At 33.7% G+C, this 22,701-nt stretch overlaps 1 protein-coding gene across 4 annotated transcripts in view; it reads left to right on the top strand.

Moving 5' to 3' along the window:
* ATAD2B (ATPase family AAA domain containing 2B) overlaps positions 1-22,701 on the top strand; it is a 194,784-nt gene that overhangs the window by 135,529 nt on the left and 36,554 nt on the right. For 3 of the 4 annotated variants that reach the window (XR_002824315.1, XM_004377558.2, XM_023732401.1), the window contains exons 19-22: positions 9,441-9,626; positions 16,399-16,534; positions 18,530-18,726; positions 21,789-21,948. Coding sequence is in view for 3 of the 4 variants with exons in the window: in XM_004377558.2 (XP_004377615.1) it covers positions 9,441-9,626; positions 16,399-16,534; positions 18,530-18,726; positions 21,789-21,948 (679 nt within the window). In the remaining variant the exon portion in view is untranslated. The remainder of the gene's footprint in view (positions 1-9,440; positions 9,627-16,398; positions 16,535-18,529; positions 18,727-21,788; positions 21,949-22,701) is intronic. The other variant, XM_004377559.2, reaches the window with a different exon arrangement.

Here is a 22,701-nt window from a genome sequence, read left to right as displayed (position 1 = left end):
AAAAAAAGCCCACAGCCACTAGAAGAAAGGAAATAATAAAGATCAGAGCAGAAATTAATGAAACAGAGAATAGAAAAGCAGTAGAAAGAATCAACAAAACCAAAAGCTGGTTCTTAGAAAGAATCAACAAAATCAACACACTACTGGCCGGACTGAAAAAGGAAAAACAGGAGAGGACGCAAATAACCCAAATAAGAAATGAAATGGGGGACATTACAACAGACCCAACTGAAATAAAAGGAATCATAACAAAGTATTATAAAAATCTGTACTCCAACAAATTTGAAAACCTAGAGGAAATGGATAGATTACTGGAAACATACTATCTACCCAGACTACCACAAAGTGATGTTGAAAATCTGAACAGACCCATAACATGAGAAGAGATTGAAAAGGTAATAAAAACACTCCCAACCAAAAAAAGCCCTGGGTCACTCAGATGGCGTCACTGGAGAATTCTACCAAACATTCAGAAAAGAGCTTATACCAGTGCTACTCAAACTATTTCAGAACATAGAAAAGGAAGCGGCGTTTCCAAATTCGTTCTGTGAAGCCAGGATAACCCTAATACCAAAACCAGGCAAAAATGCCACAAAAAAAGAAAATACAGACCGGTATCTCACCCCTTCGGGAGCAAGGGGAAATGAAGAAAACAAGATACAAGGAAAAGATTAATCCAAATGACTAATTGCCCACAACTACCACGGCCTCCACTAGACTGAGTCCAGTACAGCTAGATGGTGCCCGGCTGCCACCACTGACTGCCCTGACTGGGATCACATCAGATGGTCCCGGACTGAGCTGGAGAAAAATGTAGAAGAAAATTTTAACTCACAAAAAAATACCAGACTTACAGGATTGACAGAGACTGGAGAAACCCAGTGAGTATGGCCCCCAGACGCCCTTTTAGCTCAGTAATAAGTTTACTCCCGAGGTTCACCGTTCAGCCAAAGATTAGACAGCCCCGTAAAACAAAATGAGACTAATTGTGCACAACAGTCTAGGGACAAGGACTAGAAGGCAAGAGGGGACAGGAATGCTGGTAATAGGGAACCCGATGTTGAGAAGGGACAGTATCGACATGTTGTGGGGTTGTTAACCATTGTCATAAAACAATATGTGTACTAACTGGTTGATGAGAATCTATTTGTTTTGTAAACGTTTGTCTAAAGTACAATTAAAAAAATAATGAAAAGAACAAGATTCCTGAATATACCAAAATATCTTAAAATCAGTAAGAAGAAACCTAATGTAAAAATTAGCAAAAGATAGGAGCATGCCATTTTCAGGAGGAAAAAATAAAATGGAAAAGCAACCAATAAAATTTTGTAAAGATTCTTAACCTCACTTATAAGTTAAAAAAAAAAAAAAAAGGCAAATTAAAGCAACAACATGCTATTTAAAAAAAAACTGTCAAGTTTGTAAAAAATAAGAAATTAATAATAACCAGTGTTAGAGATAGGAGACACTCATACTTGCAGGAATGTAAATTTATTTAATGATTTTGAATTGTAGTTTGCAGTATATTTTAAAAATTCAAATACATACACCTTTTGACCCAGGAATCTGTAAGAATTGATCTTAAAGATGTGTTAGCTACAAATATTAAATGCTGAATGTACAAGGATATTCATCATAGCGTTATCTATAATTACCACTCAAAATAAAACATAACCTCAATGTCCTAAAATTAAGCACTGATTAAAATAATTTGTAGTATAGCCATACATACAGAGGAATACTGTAAAGCCATTAACAGGAATGAGGTAGATTTACAGAGACCATGGAAAGCTGAAGGAAATATTGTTAGTGAAAAAAGCAAGTTGTAACTCAATCTAAGTATGATCCTCTTTGTGTAAAAGAAACTTAATGCATACACATACACACACACACATATCCATGCTTATATATAACTAGAAATTTTATTCAGGAATACCCCAAAAACAATTAATAATGATTTCTTTGGCTTGAGGGGAGGGATCTAGAAGACTAAGGAATGTATAAAGTTTGTTTTTTTAGTTTACACCCTGCTATGCTGTTTGATTTTTTTTTTTCTTTTTACAAGTGTATTTAACCATATCACACAAACTGAAGACAAAATCATTTTGAACAAAGGACATTTTCAAAGAGAGAATGTATCCAGTCTACAGTTGATCCTTATGGCTAATATGTGTATATATTCACAAACACGTTAACGGATTGATGTTACTCAAATATGTAAGGAAACAAAGCATTGTAGAGAACTGTATGCTGATGTTATTGGGTTCCTGGGCTTTTTCAATTCTAACTTCCTCCTGTTCTTTGGCGTCTTTCACATTTTGTATGTATGTATTTTACGCATACAAAAGTAGCGTTTACTACATTTTTGTCATGGTGGTGGGAAGGGTGGAGAGATGTGTCACTTTGTAGTATAAAACAACCATTTATCATTTTGGTTGTATTTCACAGCCCTTAGTATACTAAGACATCTCATCTTTTCAGCTCATGCTCATGAGTTTATGGGTTAGAAGCAGAGCTTATGCTTGAATGACCACAACCTGGATGTCCCATCTGCCCAGGAACTGAGGATTTTGGAATCATGATGGTCAAAGCCCAGACTTCTCTGAACACTGACCAGAGACTAGATAAACTGTTGTGGCTAATCCCTAATCATTTGTATTTTAAATGCATGTTTAAAACTTTTAAATTCATGAACATAACATTGTCTCTTGTAAAAAATTCTTCAAAAAGAGGTTACTATAATGAAACTGAGGAATTTTTTTCATAGTTTGTAGAGGTTGGCAAGCCTGGGTATAGTTAGGTATAAAAATCCTAGAAAGGAGAGTGCCTGAGTCAGGTGCTGAGATCCTGGAAGGATTAAAAGCCCTTCTCCTTTTGTTCTACATTCCCTCCTTTTCTGTGAGTCGACCTTGACTCCACTGCAGTGAATTTCTTTCCTTATATTCTTGCCTCTCCTGGAGCCAACACTTTAGTCAGGGTTGTTTCTAAATACATGTGGAATATATAGATTCAGTATGCAGCAAATTATTCTCCTATGCTTCTATCTTTTCCCTAGGCTCTGAGATACTTAATGTAAATTAAATTGGGTTATCTAGTGTAACTTGAACATGAAAGATAATCTTAAAGGGAACATGTCTTAATTGACTGTATTTATATGTGTGGTAATGTGGAAAATGGAAAGAGGCCTACTTGATATTTCTTTCTTATAATGTGGGGATCATGTTTAATCGAGTCTATCTTTTAAAATACACACAACCATATGATAACACTTCCTTTTCACCCTCTGACTGCCTCAGCAATTGATTAATGATACTGGTTGGGGTGGGGTGAAAAATGATAAGAGAAGTTAGTGTCTGCTATAGGGTTTTTCTCACTCTTTAAGACTTGAAGTGCATAAGAATCATCTGGGGGTGCTTATTAAAATTTTTGGTTCCCTGGCATCATATCCAGAGGTTCTGAATCCGTAAATATGAGATGAGCCTCAGGAATCTGCATTTTAAACACCCATCCCAAATGTAACTCTTCCAGGTCTTCAGTAGATCATAGTTTGAGATACATTACTTTAGATGGCCACTGGATGTTGGTCAGTAATTTATTGCAGATATAAATGCCAGAATTTGCAAACTGACCGTGTGTGTGTGTGTGTGTGTGTGTGTGTGTGTGTGTGTGTGAAAGAGAGAGAGTGCAAGCACGCGTGCCAGTGAGCGAGAAGATGGGGGGAACGTGTGTGAGAGAGACTGATCATTTCCTAGTCTTCCAAAGGCTCTGGAAGGAGAATGGAAAACCGTGATGTAGCCTAGGAGACTTATTAAGCTGCCAATTATTGATCCCTACAAAAAGAAAGCAGATGTTAGTATCTATAGTAAAAGACTTATCTGTATTTTCAATTTTCTTTAACACTCTTAAAAAAACAAAAACAAAAAACCAACAGCTATGATTTTGATATCTTCAAAAAAAAATTTTTTTTTTGTTTCCAGCATTATTTTTACTGTTGGTTAAAAAAGTAGGACTGATGAGTATTTAGAATTTTATGCTTTTTGTTAATAGAGAGGTATGATTGGATTAATAAATTTACATATGGCCAGTCAGAAGCTTTGAATTTAGGTACTATATGGTGCTATAAATAATTTCAGTCAGTAAGGTGGTTTGTGTGTATGTCTCTTATGTCTGTGTGTGTGTGTGTGTGAGTGAAGATTTTGGTATTTTTCTTTCCCCAGAGAGATTGTTACAGAAAATTCTCAGGCGGAAATCCTTTTTGGTTAAGTAACATTAATGAATTAATATAGTAACATGTTTGGATGCTCTTGTGTTTGTGTGTATGTGGTCTCTGGCTTTCACCATAACAGTCTGTGTATAATTTGGTTACTTTTGTATTTGTGTACATGGGTTTCAGGTTTTTCTATGGAAGCAACTTTTTTTTTTTTTGAGTTGCAAGCAAATTAAGTAATCCTGGCCCAGAGTGTATCACACTGAAACTCCTGAGGTCCTTAGTATATGAATTTATCAGAAACGGTTGAATGATATAATTTTTATAAAATGTTGATTTGTGTTACTTGCTATGGTTGTGCTATACTGTAGGCTGATTTTGTATGTATGTAAAGAAACGAGATACTTTATTTTTTGAATTCTCTTCAGAACCAGTACAGTACCTCCTTTTCACAAAGATGATCAATAAATTTTAGTTGAATTGAGTATAAATGGAGTAAAGTGATATAAATGAAATAAAAGTCATCAGTAGTACAGATATGTATTATTTTGTGATAGTGTGGAATAAGGAATTTAAAAAGCTTATTTTAATAGTGCTTTTTAATTTACATAGCAATTGAGAATGTTGTAGTTCTCAAGATTTTTCTTTTACTTAGGTTTTATAAGTTTTTCACATTCATAATCCTGTAAAGTGACTAAGATGAGTTCTGAAAGTTTTTTTTTTTATTTTAACTGTGCTTTAGGTGAAAGTTTACAGCTCAAGTTAATTTCTCATACAAAAATTTATACACATATTGTTATGTGACATTAGTTGTGATCCCTACAATGTGACAGCACACTCCCCCTTTCCACCCTGGGTTTCTTGTTTCCATTCAGCCAGTTCCTGTCGCTTCCTGCCTTCTAATCCCACCTCTGGACAGGAGCTGCCCATTTGGTCTCGTGCATCTGATTAAGCTAAGAAGCTCACTCTTCACGAGTATTATTTTATGTTTTATAGTCCTGTCTAAACTTTGTCTGAAGAGTGGGCTTCATGAATAGTTTTAGTTCTGGGTTAACAGAGCATCCGGGGGGAAGTTTCTTGATGATATAAAGTCGTTTGCCTCTTTCCTGTATAACCCTTTTGAGGCTAGTGAAAGGCGTATTATTGGCTTGGAGCTTTCTACTTCTTTCACATTTGTGTCTGAAATTATTCCAGCTCTCAATTTCTAAGGAAAATGGCTAAAGTTTCTTAATTTAAAAAAATACACTAAATTTGAGTGTACCTAACATTTTAATTTGGTGACTGAAGTATTGACTTCAAAGTTTAGCTTTTGAGATGATTAGAACTCTTGTATATTGATATCATTTGTGCTTTCTTGTATGGATACTTCTAATTTTAATAAACTGATTTTTACCTTAAATATCTTTGATATTCAGAAAAGTAGTTTGTCTTTTTTTTTTTTTAATAAAGCAAATTAAAATTAATTATCTAAGGGTCAGTAATGTCTTGGGCAAAAGGAGGCCAAAAGGGAATGGAGTACATTATTTAAATAAAAAATCAAAATGAACAGTTCACATACTTCGGTGTTTGTTCATTTTATTTGTGCAAGAGTGCTGGTCATGTCAGAGGTATTTTGAAACGGTTGGTTCAGTAATTTGGCCTACTGTCTTTTTTTCTCTATAACAGTTTTTCTGTTTTCTACTACACCTTGCACATCCACCAATCCAAGACACCCTGTAGGTGAGTATTTTTCTAGTTATCAAATGGCATCACTTGTTCCCAAAACAGTTGCCGCTTCACTAAAACTGGACTTTATTTTTCTACTTTGAATTATCTGGTTGATTTCACAGAGTGTATCTTACTCTGCAATATTAAAAGTCACTAGCAAACTGCTGAAGAGCTATTTTTATATTACAGAAAAATCACAATAGGAGTAAATTTTTTTCAGATTATTATACTATAAGAGCTTTTTCTGAATTGCTGTTTTCAGTCTCGATTCTTTTTTAGTTTTTACTCCTAGAAATAGGGGAATTAGGACAGGTTGGTTTATATGTTTAAAGAAAACATGTAAGTTTATTTTAATATTCAGAGATAACATGGAGTAAAGAATTAAAAAAAAAGAACTTTAATAAAAACCAAACCCATCGCCGTCAAGTCATTTCTGACTCATAGCTACCCTTTAGGACAAAGTAGAACTGCCCAGTAGGGTTTCCAAGGCTCTAAATCTTTACGCAAGCAGACTGCCACATCTTTTTCCCACAGAGTGGCTGCTAAAGATCGAACCACTGACCTTACGGTTAGCCAGCGGAGTGCTTTAACCCCTGCGCCAGCAGTGCCCCTACTTGCTTTAATAGTACTTTAAAAATTTCAAAACTATTCCTTGGACGTTGGTATCTCATGTAATTGGGTTAATTCTCAACTTAGGTATTTATACTTCCATGGACCATGGCTTCTAGAAAGCCTAGGCCTTTTTATTTTTCTATACTCATCTTAGTCTTTTTCTTTTCTTATATTTTTTTTCCCTCTGGGTTTTCAAATATAATTTTAAAGAGTCTACGAAGAAGGACATTTTCCTAAAGACTTTGGAGATAAAAAGGTCAATAAAATACCATGCTCAATTTTGTTAATTTAGAGAAGATTGGATGAAAAGTGGAAAAAAGAAATAGAGAAAAATACCCCAACTCTTTTTTAGAGATTGCGATGCATATATCTAGTTCAGCCTTGCAAATAAATATGAAACAATTAACTCTGGCCCTTAAAGTTTGTAATCACTTCACCTTGTTTTGCTGTGCCCATCTTCTTTGATATATGTCAGCAGCTGGATATTCTGAACATATATTCCTAGAAAACCTAACCCAGAAGAATGAAAAACAAAATTTAATTTTTTAAAGGCATGTTTTCTTCTCTCTCCTGTTCCCTGGGCACGTGGTAATTTGCATGGCTGAATTAGGTTGTTAATTTTGTGAGGTTTTTCAGTAAGCTGTATCTCCTTAGTCTTTTTCATATAATCACCTTTCTCTCCCTGCTGACTCTTCTTCCTAGTTTTACTAGAACGCTGTGGGGAGTTGGAAAGCAACAAAAGATTGCTCTCTTCCACATACCATGCCTGATGTGGGTGGCATGTAATTCTTTTTGTTTTAAACAAATGCTTCAGTTGTCTTTGTGCTCTTGTGTGGTTCTTTCCTTTTGCTGATATTTATACTTGTTTTTCTCCTATGAATCTTCTACAAGAGCTTTTTGGGGGGTGGGGAATCTTTAGATTTTCAAGAGCCAGGATTAGCAGGGTGCATGTTTGTAGAAAGGGTCAAAATTTGAGAGTCCTGAAGGAGTTGTACTGTACAGCTGTTCTGGATTGGTGGATATGCAAATATTAAAGTAAGAGAAGGGACAAATATTACTTTGGATGTGAGTGATCATAACATCAACATTCCCAATTTTGGGAGGAAAATTTTATTTGAACATTTTTCATCTGGTTTATTAACTGGCAATATATTTCACACAGGAAGTTTAAAGCTGTATAGAATGTGATATTATTATAAAAATTCATGCAAGTGGTAAGTTTACTCATTAAAGAAAACTGGTCCTTTTGATTCTTAGGAAAGTTTCCAATAATCCTTATCATTGTTAATCTTTGGTTCATATTCCTATATTTTACATATTACATGTTGTTGTTAGGTGCTGTAGAGTCGATTCTGACTCAGAGTGCTCCATGTGACAGAGTAGAACTGCCCCGTAGGGTTCTCTAGGCCATATTGTTTATGGAAGAGATCTCCAGAGATTGCTGGGTCTTTCTCCTGTGGAGCTGCTGAGTGGGTTAGAACCACCAACTGTTAGGTTAACAGCTGAGTGCTTAACTGTTTCACCACCAGGTTTCCTTTACATATTACATAGGGTTTCTATGAGTTGGAATCAGCTCGACGGCAACAGGTTTTTTAATTGTAATGTCTTAGTTTAAAATAAGAGAAGACAACTAGAGAATTTTAGGAATAGAATTCTTAAATTAGATTGAAGAAACAGATTTTTATACTCATTTTTAAGTTTGTTAAAAAGTATTGAAAAGATGTCATATTAACATTTGAGAATTTGTTGATGGATTATTAAACTGTTGACTTATACTTAAAGGGCAGTAGTTCTGCTTTGCAACTTACTAATAGCCAGCCTTGTCCTTATTGGCATATGTTGGCTGAGTGAGACCGAAACTGTGGTTATGACTCTTTTTAACACCTGAGGAAAAACTTCCTTTTGTATTTTCTATTAATGGCGGTGTCTCAGAGTTCTTTGTTAATTTTACTGATTGCTGTTTAGAGCAGTAACGGTATTTTGTGACTATTTTATGGAAGATTGAACTAACATAATGGGGATGAACAAGTGGCTCAGTAGGTATTTCATTACCATATTCTTTGGAAATAACAAGTGCCTTCTATGTTTGTTTGAAAACCATGGGGCCCTCCCCCCACCCAGGTATTTTCATAAGCTCTGCTATGCCAATTGTTTTTTACATGTTGCTGTAAAAAAAAAATTAGCATAGCACCCTTATGAAAATACCTTGCAGGGAGAGGGTGTGGTTGACAAACAAACGTAGAAGGTGTGCATTATTTGCGTAAAAATAGGGTGATTTTAAGTTTTAGAATGGCGTGTTTAGGTTAAAATGTTTCATATGTTGAATGATTTTAGGCAGTGTGCACAAATATGTCTTTTCTTCTTTGTGTAAAGCTTGTTAATACTACTTTTACATGGGTGACATATTGTCGATGTTAGGTGCCATTGAATTGATTCTGACTCATAGTGACCCTATAGGACAGGGTAGAACTGCCCCATAGGGTTTCCAAGGAGTGGCTGGTGGATTTGAACTACCGACCTTTTGGTTTGCAGCTGAGCTCTTAACCACTCTGCCACCAGGGCTCCGGGTTGGCATTTTTATCTCTTTTTTTTGCAAAATATTTTATAGTGGTGTTTTGCTTTTCTATTTCTACATAATAGATAAGTGGAGCAATTTAATACCTTTGTACTATTAATATATACTGAATAGGAATAATAAAATGGCAAAAACAATACCTTTTTAGGGGGAGATGGGGCAAGAGTAGATAGAAGCTGTATGTAGGGTTGTGCATCATATCTTAAAGAACTTAAATATTTCAGCTAAAGCTAATAACAGTAACAGGCTTGACACATTTCATGTATTTGGAGATTACTGGGTAGACTTTGGAATAATAATCAATTTTAATGTTTTAATGCCAGTGTTTTCCTTAATCAGATTTTTCGTGAAGCTCGAAGAACAGTACCTAGTATTGTTTACATGCCTCACATTGGTGATTGGTGGGAAGCTGTCAGTGAAACTGTGAGAGCAACTTTTCTGACATTGCTACAAGACATACCGTCATTTTCACCGGTATTTTTATTGTCTACCTCTGAAACCATGTACAGTGAACTGCCTGAAGAGGTAAGAAATGATTAAATATTTATCTTTACTTACTATATTGTTTTAAAATATATGACCTTGTAAATTGGACACATTAATTACTATAAAATCAATACCATTAGAGTTCATATCCTGGTTCGATGAGTTATTAGCTGTGTTACTTAAGACAAGTGACTTAACATTCCCAGTTTGTTTCTTTTCTGGTAGAATAGTTATATCTTCCTCAGTGTCGTTGTGAAGATTAATTAAGGTAATCCATGCTTAGCACAGAACCTGATGTATAGTAACTGTGAAGAAAATCTTAGCTATATCATCATCCTCATCATCCTTATCATCCTTTAGATCATTTGGTGGGATTTGATCTTTCATCTGTTTAGTTGATAGCATCATGTTACGGTGAATATTATTACTAATAGCATATTTTTCAAGTCTGAAATTCAAATCCAACTCATTTATTAGAATCAAAGATTAAATCATAGTTGATTCAGAAAAATTAATAGATCAAATCATATGAATTAAATTGATTTTTTAAAAAATTGTTTTTAGTACTCTGATCTTACTAGGTCTTGAAATAGTCTCCTTTAGAAATGCTTCGAAATATTTTACCCAGGAGACACAGTAGGAATGATATTCATATAAAAGATTTGTATGTTTTAAATGCTATAATATAAATCTTGATTATTTAGAATTTTATGATTCACGTATTTGTTTACTGAGTTCTGTTATGTTTTAGCCTTTGTTAGTTATCTTTCTAAAATGGATTTATACAATTTACTGCTCTTATAAGCAAAGTATATTAAATGTATAGTTATTAATTTTTGATAATTCAGGATCTAATGGTAGATGAAGACTATCAATCAAAATTATTATTATCATAAGTGGCAATAGAGTTTAGTAGAATGCAGTAGTAAGATTCAGAAAAATCAAGGTACTGACTTTTACTAGTCTTTGATCTTAGATAAATATTTGAACCTCAGTTTCCTCATCTATAAAATGTGGATAATGACAGACAGGGTTGTTGGTGTGAGACAATATATGTGAATTTATTTTAGAAACCCTAGAGCTATAAAATGTTTGGTATTTTTAGTCTTATCAAATATGAATGCAGTTGAAGTAGATTTATAAGAATGAACTGAACCTGGAAATAACCTAGGAGCCATTTTTTGAATTAGATCCTCACTGTCAAATAGTTTTATCATTTTATAAAAAGAAAGTGATGAGATAAAGGAAATTTGAAGTAATTAAGGGTTCTAGTTGGCAATATATAATTATGTGAATTTATCCCTCTTGTTGGAAATGTTTGCAAATAAAACAGACTTATGAGCACATCTTCTTGACACAGCAATTTTTATTTTACCTACTTCTATTGTCCCTGTACATATGTCATTTTACTGTTGGTTTATTTTTTTAAAGCTAATATTATTACATCTTACACATTTTCAGTACTGCTATATTGTTGTCATAATATTTAATGGATTCAAAAGCCTATTGATTAGTGTATTCATTGTTTGTTTACCAGTACCCTTTCTTGATAGCTAAAATATTGGAAACTTATTAGCATTGAATCCTGAAATCTCAGCTTTTTTTCCCTTTGTCTCCTGTAGTCTTTGGCCTTATTAACCAAGTAGCTACTAAAGAGATCATGGATATTCATATTTATGGGGTGAAGATAGTAGGAATTTTCTCAGACTACTGATTGACATATCATGTTTTATACTAATTGTTCTTAGGAAATTCTTTTCCACTACCAAGCCTTAGATTTTAATTTTAGCTTTGCCATTAGAATGTTTGCTTTGTTTAGGTCACAAACTGAGATAGCAATGAATGATGTTGAGAATATATTGATAAATATTATGTGAGTTAATGAACATCATAGAGAATTATAGACCAAGTTAGCAAGGATCCGTGTTAGGAAATAGTGGGTAGCACAAAACCAAGTGATTTTAAAAGAAAGAAGTGGCTAGTCACTACGGTGTGTTTTAAAAAAATACAATGGATAAGTTAAAATAGCAATAAAAGACAGATTTTAAGCTATCAAATTGACAAATATAAAAATGAGTGGAATACCCTTTCTCCAGGGCAATCCATAGTAATAGCCTTAAATGTGCACATACTTTTTGACTTGGTGTTATATGTATTTGTCCAAATAATTTTTCATGGATAAACACGAGGATACAGCTACAAGGGTACTTATCATAGCCTTTGTTTATAGAATGGAAACTATCTAAATGTCCTATAGTAGGGAATTGGTTAAATTATAGTAGATTCATTCTGTGAAACAGTAGGCCACTAAACATACTGATGTGAAATATTTAATGTCATAGAAAAATGTTTGAATCTATTGTTAAAAAAAAATCAGGCAATAAGTATGTTTGGTATTATCCCGGTTTATAAAGAAACAACTGGAAGCATATACAGAGAAATGTTAATAGTAATTATCTCTGAGTATTGAGGTTATGGTAATTTTTGTTTTCTGAATTTTCTAAATCTTCCGTAATAAATGCTGCTATTCTAATCAGAAAATAAATTCATCATTCAGAGATGAAAAGAAAAGGTTCTTGACTCTGTTACTAAAAAATAGAACAAAACCAAAGAAGAATTAGTCACCATGTGAATAGCGTTTTATTAGCAATAAATAACTGCTTTCTTTGAGTTTAGGAAACCCACAGTGAGACAAAAAATCTCATCTTTCAGAGCCCTTATGACATTCTCTTGTAATTGTTTCTTTTTATCTCTCTTCTAGTCCAGTATTTCCCAACTTAAGTTTATCCTCAAGACAGTGCATTGGGATATTGGGAAAAATGTTAGAACTTCTTTTCATTTTTAGTTTTCATTTATCTTAACAATTTTGTGTATGTATGTTTTATAATAGAAATAATATATTAGTAGACTAGTATATATAAATAAATATGCATATGCTGGAGGGTATATTTTCACATTTTTTACTGATGAGGTGTATGATCAGAAAAAATTTGGAAATCATTGCTTTGGACCAGCTGTTCTCAAACTGTGGTCTAAGGACCTTTGAGTGTCCCCAAGACCCTTTCAGAGGATTGTCAAGTTCCTCCCTTTTACAACCACATATCTATTTGAATCTGCATTCTCTTCGTATACTTCAGTGAGAACAACTTACTGTAACAAACTCAATGCAGAAACAGATATGAGAATACAATTGTCTTCCATTAAGCCAGATATTAAAGAGATTTGCTACTTTTCTGCTATTTTATTTTATATATTTCATGTTATATATATTTTTTGAAAAAATATATTTTTCTAAAGAATATACTTTTTAATGTTAACATGTAATGGGTTTATTTTTTAAATGAATAAATAATTTGAAATGTTCTCAATTTTAATTTTTAATATGCAGTTATTGACAGATATAACCAACATAATCAGAAGCTTTTTAGGGTCCTCAGTAATTTTTAGTCCTGAGACTAAAAGTTTGAGAACCTTTGCTCTAGATCGTGAGCTCTTTGGGTTGGGGGACTGCTTTACTCACCTTCATATCTCCAGTTCCTAGCTATTAGGGATCCCTTGTCCTTCCATATAAATTTGAGGATTGACTTTCATTTCTATAAAGAAGGCTGTTGAAATTTTGATGGAAATTGCATTGAATTTATAGCTTGCTTTGGGCAGTATTGTCATCTTAACTATATTAAGCTTTCTAATCTATGAACATGGAATGGCCTTCCATTTATTTAGGTCTTTAGTTTCTGTTAGCAATGTTTTATAAATTTCTATATACAAATCTTTAATCTTCCTGGTTAAATTTATTCATACTTTATTCTTTTATATGCCACTGTAAATGGTAATGTTCCCTTAATTTCGTTTTCAGCTTGCTCATTGCTGATGTATAGAAACCCAGCTGATTTTTGTGTGTTGACCTTGTCCCCTGCCACACTGCTGAATTCATTTATTAGTTCTAATAATTTTCTTGTAAAATCTTTGGGATTTCTTATGTATAAGACCACGTCATCTGTAAAAAAAGGATAGTTTTACTTCTTCCTTCTTAATTTGGATACCTTTTGTTTGTTTATTTTCTTGGCTAACTGCTCTGTCTATGACTTCCAGAACCATGTTGAATAGCAGTGGTGAGAGTGCGCATCCTTGTCTTGTTGTTGATCTTAATGAGAAGGCTCTCAGCATTTCTCTATTGAGTATGATGTTAGCTGTGGGTTTTTCATACATTCCCTGTATTATATTGAGGAATATCTCTTCTATTCCTATCTTGTTGAGTGTTTTTGTCATGAAAGGGTGTTGAATTTTGTCAAATGCCTTTTCTGTATCAATTGAGATGATTATGTGGTTCTTCTCCCTTATTCTATTAATGTGGTGTATTACATTGATTGATTTTCTAACATTGAACCCCCCTTGTATTCCTAGGATAAATCCCACTTGATCATGGTGTATAATTCTTTTAATATGTTTTTGGATTTTGTTTGCTAGAAGTTTGTTAAGTATTTTTGCATCTATATTCATTAAGGATATTGGTCTGTAGTATTCTTTTCTTGTGGTGTTTAGGGTTATTCTTGATATGCTTTTAGTCCAACACACAGTGTTAAAAACTTATAAGAAGGAAGGATATTTAAAACTGAAACTGAATGTTTTGCTACTCTTGAATAGAATCATGGTACTCCCAGGGTACTGAGGTCTTGTTTTTAAAGGCCCAATTAGTGTTAGCTATTTCCTGCTTTATCTCATCTGCCTCTTTGTCTCCACCCCTTGCAGGGTTTCTCCTCTGTGTTTCTCTACCTCTGTTATAGCACTTACAGCCAACAGGGAGCATGTTTTCTTCAATTTTGTAACTGCAGTGCCTGGCATAGTGTTTGGCATATAATAAATAGATGTTCAGTAATAAATTCGCTTGCCAGAACTTTCAAAGAAGGGCCAGAGAAGAATAGATCAAAGGGTTGGAGGGAATTGTGCATGAAGGTAGTCTACAAATAATAACAGGGAGGGCACTGAGTGAAATTTTATAAACTCATAAAAGCTTTGACTTTAGACTGAGATAATTCCCCATCCAAGTTTTGAATTCTGATATCTACTTTTTATTTTTTGTTTTTTTTGCATCTTAGAATTTCAGAGCTGGAAAAGGCTTTTTCAGAGACCGTGTTTATTCCTTTGTGACTTTAAGCAAGTTACTTAAACTTTTCTAAGCCAAGCTTTCTCATCTGTAAAATGAGGGAATACTGTATACCTCATATTGTTACGGAAGGCCTGGTGGCATAGTGGTTAAGAGCTACGGCTGCTAACCAAGAGGTCGGCAGTTCAAATCTACCAGGTGCTCCTTAGATATACCCTGTGGGACAGTTCTACTCTGACCTATAGGGTTGCTATGAGTTGGAATTGACTCGACAGCAATGGGTTTGGTTTTTTGGTTTTCATATTGTTATGAGGATTGAATGAAATAATATTTATGAAATTTTTAGTGTTTAATAGAATTAACTCAGTAAGTAGTTGTTATTGTTGTTAGGTGCTGTTGAGTCAATTTCAACTCATAGTGACTCCGTGTGACAGAGTAGAGCTGCCCCATAGAGTTTTCTAGGCTGTAATCTTTACAGGATCAAATCACCACCAGACCTTTCTCCTGTGGAGTTGCTGGGTGAGCCACTGGGTGGGTTCGAACCACCAACCTTTCAGTTAGCAGCGGAGCACTTAACTGTTGTGCTACCAGGGCTCCTTTCAGTAAGTGGTTAGACCTGACAAACTGAGTGAATTGTCCAAAGTTTACCACAATGTTTGGCTGAATTTGGGCTAAAATCCCACTGTTTTGAATCCTAATCCAGAATTTCCACCCTGTCGTGGTTGGTACTTCTTTCCATACTAATGACCTTGTCCCTTTTTTATCTACTGTTTCCAGTTTGATGTGGACTGGGGAACAAAATCACAAGCTTTATTCATTCAATATATGCTCATTAAGCATAACTGTGTAACAGGCACTGTGGTACGTATAGGAAAACAGATCAATAAGAAATGGGCCCTGTTCTCAAGTAGCTTGGTGTCTAGAAGGTAGACGATAGATCTTCTAGAATAACATATAAATTAAATAAAGTGTTAAATGTCATGGTAGATAAATGTGGATGACCTAAAGAGGATTAAAAAAAGCTTATCTTGGAAAGGGGGGCGTGTGAGGTCAAAGTCTTTATAGAGCAGGTCAGTAAATGAGAATTAGATTATCACGAGATTGAAAGAACGGAGGGATATGAGAATGACTGGCTTATTTTTGCCCGAGAGTGTTGTGTGGAAAGTGGTGTCATTGTGGAGCATTTTCTGAAGAGGCGAAGGTGTAGTTTATTTGCTGTGGAACCAGGGTTCCAGAGGATGTAGTGGAACAGACTTGGTAGGGAAAAGAGTACTGGAGGGAAAGTCAGTGGTTAGGAAGTACAAAGAAACATGAGGATGGGAAGCCAGTGTTTTACCATCCTTTCAGCTTTTTATTGTAGATTCTAGGTAATTACTTTTCAACTTTTATGCAACAACCCTTTGAGTTTGTTGCTATCTGATTATATTATAGTCTGTTTACCCTTTTTGGTATTATCTGCTCATTCTCCTAGATATAGTCTTATTTATAAATGATGTAGTTAGATCATTCTTCCATTCTTGTTTAATCCATGCAGTTAAGCCTGTCAACAGTATAGCCCAGGACTAGGTTATCCCTAACTGCATATGAATGTTCAATGAATATTGAAAATGGTACTTTAAGTTGAAGAAATTATAATTTGGTATAATATGTAAGCTTTTAATGCTCTCTATATATTTAATGTCTTTTTTTGTGTGCGTATGTGTGTAGATTAAATGTATCTTTAGAATACAGTACGAAGAGGTCTTGTATATTCAAAGGCCTATTGAAGAAGACAGAAGAAAATTTTTCCAAGAATTGATTCTCAATCAGGCTTCAATGGCTCCACCGCGAAGGAAACACACTGGTAAAGCCCCTAAAGCCATTAGGGAAATGGGGGGATGGAGTTAATAAATGAATGCCCTTTCTTGGAGTCCAGAATTTTTGAACCATTTCTTTGTAGACATAAAGATAGTTTGTCAGGTACTATTTAGATTGACCCATGTGAAAGTGGCCATTGTGTTCACCTGACTTGAGGAATGTGGGGAGTGCAACCTAAGTGTTAAAGCTTTACTGATAGATGACTATTAATGATGTATTCCCCCTATCACGTCAGTCCTGATGCTCTGGTAAATTGCACATTTTGAGACTCAAAAAGTCAAAGAAAAATAATCTTTGGTTGTGCTGCTGTAGTCACTTGAAGTACCCAGGACTTGAATTGTCAGGTTGTGAACACCAAGTGTGCTGATTACTTGTGGGCCAGGGAAGGTTTTATGGGGCTAAGAGCTGGTTAGAACATTTGCTTTTTCTGGTTTATTTATTGATTAATTTTTTAAATATTTATTGAACATCTGTTAGTTTAGATGTCTTATGTTAGGCTCTTGGAAATCTATCATGTCTTTGTTTTAAACATTTGATTTTTCTTGGGTTTGGACTCATAGCATTAAATAAGGGCCTCAAGAATTTGTCAGATTTCAGTTCCCTGACTTAAGTAAGGACTGCATTCTAAACCATTCAATTCTTTTCCTAATCTTTAAGGTACATAATAAATAAGACCCCCAACTTATTCATTCATCCTCTTCTAGGAAATTCCAATACTTTTTGGTAAAAAAAATTTTAAGTCTTTCCCTTATTCTATCTTTAAAGTTTCTCCAGGCAGTTCTTGTAGGGTATTAAATTCCCATCTTTGTCAGAGTCTTACTTTTTCAAATTCTTTCCAGTGGTCTTGTTCATTTGTCTATTTTTGCAATTGTTTATATTACTCAAGATTTAATACTTCTGTTGCTCTTTAGTGGCTTCTTTCTAAGTTTTCTCAATGTTTTGGAAATGAATACCTATCTAATGGCTGTAATTGTGGGGTTTTTCCCCCAGAAACCTTGGAAAATTTAATATGTAAATTATATCTTCTGATTGGTTGTTGGTTGTTGCCTTCTGTTAATCTAAATACCAGCATTAAAATATTTCATTATGAAAATGATTTATTTTAATATGGTATCTTGTATGATCTTAGGTATATTTTAGTCCCATAATTTGATTTTTTTGTGTTTAGGATTGACATAATTCTTTTTTGAGTTGCTTATGTTAAATTTCATTTTTCATCTTAGGGGCTGTTAAGATTCCAGTGAGAATACTTAGAAGTTTGATCCCGAGCTTCAATTTGATATCAGGAAAATCTTTTAAAGAGTTAGAGCATATTATGATTAGGAAAGTGTATTCTTTACCCTTTAATAAGATTTTTATTTTGTCTTAGGTAGTGAATACCATAGATTTTATATATAATACTTTAAACCAAGTTTGTTTTGATCTCTTCCAATATCTGGGATTCTTTTTTTTCTTCTACCCGTTTTTGCTCCCAAGCACCATTCACTATTACTCTTTGTTGTACTAAGAATATGGATGTGTAGGATATTTGCCTAAAATCAGAATTAATATTTGAGAACAAGAAGAATCAAAGAATTGTTACTTGCTCATTTTATTTTCCATGCATATAAGGCAGCCCCATTTTGAGAAACAGGTTTTAAACAAAATTGACTTAAGCAAATCAGTGTACAGTACTTCACTCTGAAGATTTTTATGTTAATTTGAAGTATTTTTCATGAGTTTTATGTAAGTAATATTTCAGAGCCAAATTATTTAAAATCCTTTGTGTTTTAGAGAAGGCTTGTTGTGAGTTATAAACTGAAGTTATTCCCTAATTTACTTTTTGTTTCCATTAAAATTTTCACTTGTTTGAATTACATGGTTCATATATATTTGGAATTCTCCTTTTCTTAAAAGAATATTTTGAGGGAATGCCAGAAAAGTAATTTAGGTCTAGGCCCTACTATCTTGGAATCTTAACAGTTTCTTCTGTTTTCTTTAGCTCTTTGTGCTATGGAAGTGCTTCCTCTTGCACTACCTTCTCCACCTCGCCAATTATCAGAATCAGAAAAAAATCGGATGGAGGACCAGGAGGAAAATACTTTAAGAGAATTGCGGTTGTTTCTCAGGGATGTAACCAAGAGGCTGGCCACAGATAAACGCTTTAACATCTTCAGCAAACCGGTGGATATTGAAGAGGTCTTGTTTCAGTAGTGTGCAAACAGTGAAGTTGAACTGGCTAAAAGAAAAAAATATTGACATCTTTTTTTGGAAGGAAAAAAAAACAAAGGCATGGATGAATATTACCCCTAGCCTGTAAATTTATAATCCATGTGATAACTACCCACGTCATCAGCAAACATTTGGTGACTTTTGGGTAAAATTAGTGACTGATTTGTATATCTCCTCTTAATTATTATTGATCCTTGGGATCTCTTACTCTTCAGTTTGCGAAGAGGATTAAAAGTTATTTTAATGAGCTGTCCATACTAGACTATTTTTATTCCAGGATAAATCGTGCTTGCAAAAAGTGTATCGATATTAACCAGTCAGTGCTAATTAACATTTGCATTTCCTAAATTACATATACGTCATCAAAAGGGATGGATAAGATGCCTAAATTTCATATTTTGGAAATGCCTGTGGCTAAGATGCTGTTTGAGGTGAAGCATATCGTATGCAGCTAAAATACTTTTTTCCTCCAAGATTTTCTCTTTTCCTGGTGGAAAATTTCTCACCTTCTATGTTTACTGTTTCGTGTGCTTGTGGGAGCATGGTTTGTGATGATGAGTAAAGAAATTTTCCATTTGGAATCTACCAAAATAGTGTAAACTATTATTATTTTGGATTATTATTATTATTATTTTTTATCCTGGGATAATATAGTGTGTGGATGAACACAACATAATCTTTACTGGCCTCCTTCTTATAGTTCAGACTCCATGTTTGAACAATGTTGGTGTTTTTAGTTTTGATTTTCTTCTTCTTTTTTTTTTTTTTTTTTAATTTGAATTATGAAATGATTCAGAGTTTAATGTCACGTCCTAATTGTGAAATCTATGCTCTTGGACCTGAGTAGCCTCCTTTGGAACCATTACCTCATGTGTGACTGGGAACAGTGAGCTAGCATTACATTTTTTTCTGCCTGGCAAGTCCAAAAAACATTTATTTTTCCTTTTTGTGTAATAAAGGGACTATCTATAATTTTATTTGCACCTTTGTCCGCAATACCTGGTTTTATCCATTTGCTCCTCTCAACAACCTTGCATTGTCAACATTATTCTCATTTTACAACTGAGGAAACTGAGGCTCGGTTAGTTCATACAGTTGACAAGTGACATAGCTATAACTTGAAATTTTTTTTTAATTCAAAGTCTGTATTCTTTATATCACAGCTACCTCCCCCCCCCCTTTTTTTTTTTTCAAGTTTTCCTCCTCTAACTGGGATAAAAAGACCTGTCTAATTTGTTTTTTCAGTTAATAAATATCACTTTATATTAGTGGAATATTTTTTTGTTTCCTCTAATGTTTTCAGACAACCTTAAAGCTATCAGCCAACTTTAAAGATTGTTTTAAATGCTGTCTGCCCTCTCACCCTAAATTGGGTCTCTTTGGACCCTGGTACTTCTTAAATGATAAGCGCTTGCCCCGCACTACAACATCCCGTGTTTGGAATAAACCAGTTTTGCCTTTGCCCAGGAAACTTTCTAACCAGAAAACATTGTCAGATTTCAAATACCATCTGCAGCAGAGTAAAAGTTTTATAAATGTTGGTAAGGCAGTGGAAAAAGATAGAAAATGTTGGTCAGATAAAAATGTTATTTAAGGGTTGAGTTACATTCCTCTTGTTTTTCTTCCTTTGTCTCAAGTTCATTCTGCCACTGATTCTTTACCCGCTCTTAAACATAGGAGTCCTTAGGAAGGATTAGAGAGAGGAAACAACATAGCATTTAGATAACCTAAAACACAAAGTTTATATTCAAATAATGAATTTAAAATGTCTAAAAACTTTACTAAATTCCAAAGCTGACTACAGAGAAAACAAAAGTTTAGAACATTAATGTTGATTTTTAAAATTAAGCATAGGTACTAAAATTTTATAGCTTTTAGTAATATAAATTTTTATAGTGCTTTACAGTTTATTAAACATTTTCTACATGTATACAGGGCATGCCAAATGCCAGAGACAAGAGTACAACTATCAACCATTGCTTGTTCAGTATAGCTCTGTTACCTTCCCTTTTAGCTCCTAGAGGCCAAAATATAAAGTAACACACACACACATACACCCTTCTTAACTAATATTTTTATAAGATCTTAAAAGTTTTAAAAGATAAGTTTTATATATATGTGCTTGTGTGTGTGTACACACATAAATTTTAAAAAATAATGGCAATAATGCCATCTGAAGCTATCCTTCAGTTTCACAGAGCAGAAATTACCTATCTCCAGAAATCGGTCCTGGACTAATTAAAGACATTACTTCTTAGGCTCCTTTTATATCAGACCTAATTATGTGATTTGAGATTTGCATTGGGGAAGGCAATAGATATATAGGTTGCTAGAACCTTCTTATTGGTCAAGCGATATAAAACATATAATTTATTGGGCAAGTCTTTAGTATCACATATTTTGGGTTATCACTCAGAAAGTCAGCACATAGAGCAAAAGGTGTTTCTTGTTTATAGATTGCTTAATACTTCAAAACCAACAAATCTTTTACTAATAATGAAAGCAATACTTGGTTTGTTTTATAACTGACTCAAAATATTTGTAATGCCTCCAAAGGAGTGGAAAACACTTTCCATGAAACAATTCACCGTAGAGAACTGAAAGAGAAAGAAAAATTTTTGTTTAAAAATTTTTTAAAGAGATTCATCTGAAGAACTTTTCTAATCATATGAAAAATCATGTTTCTTTCTATTTTCTTGAGGTAACATTTGTTAATGCTTACTGGGCGTTTTTACCCATACATTCTCTTCTCAGATATGTTCAAAGGATTAAAAAAAACTGAGGCAATTGGTTTCAAATTTCAAAATGAGAAACATGTCAAAGCTGATTTAGATATGACTTGGAAACTGAGGCTATTCATGGAAAGTATGACAGATAATAACTTTAGTAGAATAAATTGTACTGTAATTTTTGTTAAATATCTAGATTTAATTTTTAAATAAGTACGTTTTTATTTTGTGTTTTTATAAACTGAATAGATCATATGAAAACCAGAAATAATTTTCATTAAAATATCCTATTTGTTGTAGGTTTCAGATTATCTTGAAGTAATCAAGGAACCAATGGATTTATCAACAATAATAACTAAAATTGATAAACATAATTACCTGACTGCTAAGGATTTCCTGAAAGATATTGACCTCATCTGTAGCAATGCTTTAGAGTACAATCCAGATAAGGACCCAGGAGGTAAGGATGCACAGGGCGAGACTGGCTCTGATAATCACTGAGAAGATAGTTTAAACACTAAATCATGCCTGCGTTTAGATAGATAAATTAATTCTAATGACCTGTTATGTTCAGAAACTTCTTGATGTGGAAGTAATAATATATTAAAAATAATATACTTGAATTAGAGGATTTTATTGTTCTAGGTATTATGTTCAGGATTTAGTTTCTTCATTTACCTTTCATTTTTTATACTTAGATTTTTATTTTGTTTAGGTTATGATGGAAAACCGAGTAATTGAGAATTTAATTTAAAATGTATTTATGTATTTTATCAACATCACTAGGACGTTTCTCCCCCCTAAATTTTATTTAGTTTGTTGTTGTTGAGAATATACACAGCAAAACATACACCAATTCAACAGTTTCTACATGTACAATTTAGTGACATTGATTGATTACATTCTTCAAGTTGTGCAACCATTCTCACCCTCCTTGTCTTGAGTTGTTCCTTCCTCATTAACATAAACTCACTGCCCTCTAAGGTTCTTATTTAATCTTTCAAGTTGCTATTGTCAATTTGATTCCTTTTAGACAGTTCTTAAAAGAGCATAATGCTCAAGGCAGACCTTTTTTTCTTTTTTTAATTTCATTTTTTTTTATTGTACTTCGGGTAAAGGTTTACAGAACAAATAGTTTCTCATTAAACAGTCAGTACACATATTGTTTTATGATATTGGTTAACAACCCCATGACATGTCAACACTCTCCTTT

The sequence above is a fragment of the Trichechus manatus genome, unplaced genomic scaffold (genome assembly GCF_000243295.1).
Source record: "Trichechus manatus latirostris isolate Lorelei unplaced genomic scaffold, TriManLat1.0 scaffold00052, whole genome shotgun sequence".
NCBI lineage: Eukaryota > Metazoa > Chordata > Mammalia > Sirenia > Trichechidae > Trichechus > Trichechus manatus.
This window is presented reverse-complemented; position numbering and strand designations above follow the sequence as displayed.